Source organism: Chlorocebus sabaeus, chromosome 2 (genome assembly GCF_047675955.1).
Source record: "Chlorocebus sabaeus isolate Y175 chromosome 2, mChlSab1.0.hap1, whole genome shotgun sequence".
Lineage (NCBI taxonomy): Eukaryota > Metazoa > Chordata > Mammalia > Primates > Cercopithecidae > Chlorocebus > Chlorocebus sabaeus.
Genome location: NC_132905.1, coordinates 71479552 through 71481532, shown reverse-complemented (window position 1 = coordinate 71481532; position 1981 = coordinate 71479552). Strand labels below are relative to the sequence as shown.

At 39.1% G+C, this 1981-nt stretch overlaps 1 protein-coding gene across 1 annotated transcript; it reads right to left on the bottom strand.

Annotated features, from left to right (window-relative positions):
* Positions 1-762: 762 nt before the first annotated feature.
* Positions 763-1228, bottom strand: LOC103217308 (transmembrane protein 14C). The gene has a single exon (XM_037990641.2). It carries the CDS (start codon positions 1226-1228, stop codon positions 890-892), a length of 339 nt encoding a protein of 112 aa, XP_037846569.1. The 3' UTR covers positions 763-889.
* Positions 1229-1981: the final 753 nt, after the last annotated feature.

Genomic DNA, 1981 nt, shown 5'->3' with positions numbered 1-1981 from the left:
TTCAGCTTCACAGAGTTGTAGGCTATTCAAATGTAGTCCAGGAACCAGCAGCATTAGGATCACTACAAACTTGTTAGAAAGGCAAATTCTCAAGCCCCACCTGGAAAAACTGAATCAGCATCTCTGGAATCAGCATGTCTGAGGCCCAGCAATCTGTTTCAGCAGGGCCTCCAGTGATTCTTATGCATGCTGAAGTTGGAGAATCATAACTGTAAAATAAATGAGTGAAGAGTCTGCTGTCTTGACTTCACCCTGTTTCCAGTGTATTCACTACCAGATTTTATTGGTATTTATTTTGGTGTATTTATTTATAACTGATGCCCTTGAGAAATTTATTATTTATTTTTAATATTTTTAGCTGTTCTTTTAGGTTTTCTGAGCCAATAGCCAACTCACGTACTCTTTTTCATTTATTTATTTATTTATAGTAACCTTTATTTTCATTGATATTTCACTAAACATAATTTCAAAGTCAGTCTGTGGTCTAAGATGAGCAAAAGAACAGATATTCTAAATCTCATAAGAGATTTTCTCACACTGCTCCTCAGAGCACAGAATGGGATTTCAGGGCCCTCAAAGTTGACATCTAATATTTTATCCTTGAGATTTACCTATAGATATGGAAAGAGGAGATAACATCAATATACAAGAATCAATCTCTGTTAGGGTCTTATTAAGCTCTTCTGTTACATATTCGCCACCTCTGTAGAGTTGTAATCATGACTGATTTTCCACCCCTCTGCCAAGTTTGGTGTCTTTTTTTTTTTTTTTTTTTTTAGGTAAAATGTCAGATGCAAAAATGCTGCACTTATTTCTGTTAATACATTGAAAATAGTGGAAGATGCAGATTTTTAATTCTTCATCAGTGCAAGCTGGAACATGACTTCTGCTAATGGGGTCTGTTGAACATACTAACTCCAACTTTGGTGGCCTTCAGCAAACTGACACCTGCAATTAAACCTGCAGGCATGAATTTTCCAGAGTGGTAGAATCTCATTCCCATAATGCCAGCCAAGGTACCAGATGTAGCTAGGAAAACCCAAACATTCCTTGGATCCTGAGACAGCTGGTAAGCACCCAGGCCGGCTAGGCTGCTGAAGAGCAGCCTGGCAGCCAGGGACAGCACGCTACCTGCTTTTACATAGCCAACGATCCCACCAGAAGCAACCAGTGCTGCGTAGCCAAAGCCAAACCAATGCAACGGCACTACTGAGCCGGTGTCTTGCATTCTTCTATTCTCTGTCCAGACAGGAGACTACCGCAGGCCTGCACCGGTCTCGCAAAGGCCCCAGGCTGTCTACAAGGGCGCGCAAGCCATGGGGATGACAGTGAGGTGTCATCGGACACATGGCGGAGGACGCTCTGTGTCCCGGTGGCAGGGTGGGGAGAGCTCCAGTAGTCTTACATTAGCTACATGCATTATTTCATCTTATTACATTATTAATTTTTTTAAATGATGGTGGTGGACACAATTATCTTATTACTCATTTGTGGCAATTTTTAGGATTTCAACCAAAAACTTGATGCTAAAATTCGTCTGGTAAAAGATAAATATTCCTCACAAATTTTACTAATCACTTCTTTTTCTACAGTGAATGGATGCTGAATTTGATTTAAAAAGAACAGAAATCATAACAAACAGTCTCTCAAACCACAGTGTAATCAAATTAGAACTCAGGATTAAGAAACTCACTCAAAACCACACAACTACATGGAAACTGAACAACATGCCCCTGAATGACTGCTGGGTAAATAATGAAATTAAGGCAGAAATAAATAAGTTCTTTGAAACTAATGAGAACAAAGACACAATGTACCAGAATCTCTGGGATACAGCTAAAGCAGTGTTTATAGGAAAATTATTAGTACTAAATGCCCACAGAAGAAAATGGGAAAGACCTAAAATTGACACCCTAACATCACAATTAAAAGAACTAGAGAAACAAGATCAAACAAATTCAAAAGTTAGCTGAAGACAAGA

Coding starts and splice junctions, on each gene's coding strand:
- LOC103217308 (XM_037990641.2), bottom strand. CDS start 1,228: ATGCAAGACACCGGCTCAGTAGTGCCGTTGCATTGGTTTGGCTTTGGC.